The sequence below is a fragment of the Austrofundulus limnaeus genome, unplaced genomic scaffold (assembly GCF_001266775.1).
Source record: "Austrofundulus limnaeus strain Quisiro unplaced genomic scaffold, Austrofundulus_limnaeus-1.0 Scaffold30, whole genome shotgun sequence".
Lineage (NCBI taxonomy): Eukaryota > Metazoa > Chordata > Actinopteri > Cyprinodontiformes > Rivulidae > Austrofundulus > Austrofundulus limnaeus.
In genome coordinates this window covers 1622187-1623519 of record NW_013952432.1, presented here as the reverse complement: position 1 = coordinate 1623519, position 1333 = coordinate 1622187, and the positions used below count along the sequence as shown (strand labels likewise).

Sequence of the window (1333 nt, the reverse complement as noted above, 5' to 3'; positions counted from 1 at the left end):
TCACAAATTCAGGTCATTTACCTGGCATGGCACAAACAGAAAATAAATAGGAGGTTATTTACAAAAGGTAAAAAAAAACATTTAAGAACAAACCAATATAAGTATAAAATGAAGAAAGCACTTCTGATGTTGAGAAACAACAAACTCAACCAGCTTTTTTAGACTGTAATAATGATACAGAAACATTTACTGTAAAACATTTTTTTCTTTTTGTTAGATCTGCTGTGACACTTACAGAAGCTTGAAGGGAAGAGGTCACCCTCGGGTCGAGGTTTGCCAAACTCACAGTTCCTGTCACTGTTAGTAACGGCAGAGAAGCTGGGGAAAAAAAGACACTGAATGGAATCCATCATGTCAAATCAGGGATTAAGYCATATTAGTCAAAGTAARCTAACACACTCAGACTGCTGGCTTTTTCAGYTACATTTTGCTTTAGATCAACCTGATACAAGCAGTTCCTGACATGGCTTAATTTGTCTCACTAATCGTGATGACCTCTGGAATATGAGTTCCAATCATATTCTTCTTCTTTAAAAGGATTCATTGATGTCATTTGAAAGAGATAACCTCATTCCATATTTGGATATATTGGGCCTCATGCAAGAACCGTTCGTACGCACAGATTTGTTCTTAAGTTGTGCGTACGAGTGATTTAGGAGAATTTGTGGCATTCACCAATGTTTTCGTATTCTAAGATTTTCTTCAGATACGAACAAAATTTATGAGTGGTCCAGACCTGTCGTATATTTTACCAGCAGTCAGCCTGCAGTTATCCAGACGGGTTTTCTTCACTAATAACTTTATATTTCTTTAGTTTGAAGATATTTTGAGTTGAAAATAAATCACACTCTATGATTACCTTGACAATAAGTTATTCTGCTTGAATTAGTTATAATTTTAAATGTAATAATTTAGACTAACAATATAAATTGTCCATCCGTTCGTTTTCTGCTGTTTATCCGGGATCGGGTCGCGGGGGCAGCAGAGACCCCKCTCTCCCCAGAGACACCCTCCATGTCCTGGGGGACTCCGAGACGTTCCCAGGCCAGAGGGGGTACACAATYCCTCCAGCGAGCCCTGAATTTTCTCCAAAGTTCCAGACATATTTTGAAAACATTTTAAAAGGCTTATTTCAGACCCGCATCAGAGACCACCTGCGACCGCACGGTGCGGGGGTGGTGGTAGTGGTGGTGGGGGGGTACGGTGCGCAATGGTGTGTCTTCTGAATAAATGAAAATGATTTAACAYAGTTGTTTATACTTTTAGCAGCTTTTTTTATTCCACAGCTGAGCTGCTAAAAATGACAGATTTTCTTTTCTGGATCTCTGACAGA

At 39.1% G+C, this 1333-nt stretch overlaps 1 protein-coding gene across 2 annotated transcripts in view; it reads right to left on the bottom strand.

Moving 5' to 3' along the window:
- LOC106515517 (uncharacterized) overlaps positions 1-1333 on the bottom strand; it is an 8053-nt gene that overhangs the window by 1202 nt on the left and 5518 nt on the right. For both annotated transcript variants that reach the window (XM_014005355.1, XM_014005356.1), the window contains exon 7: positions 236-318. In XM_014005355.1, coding sequence (XP_013860809.1) covers positions 236-318 — 83 coding nt within the window. The remainder of the gene's footprint in view (positions 1-235; positions 319-1333) is intronic.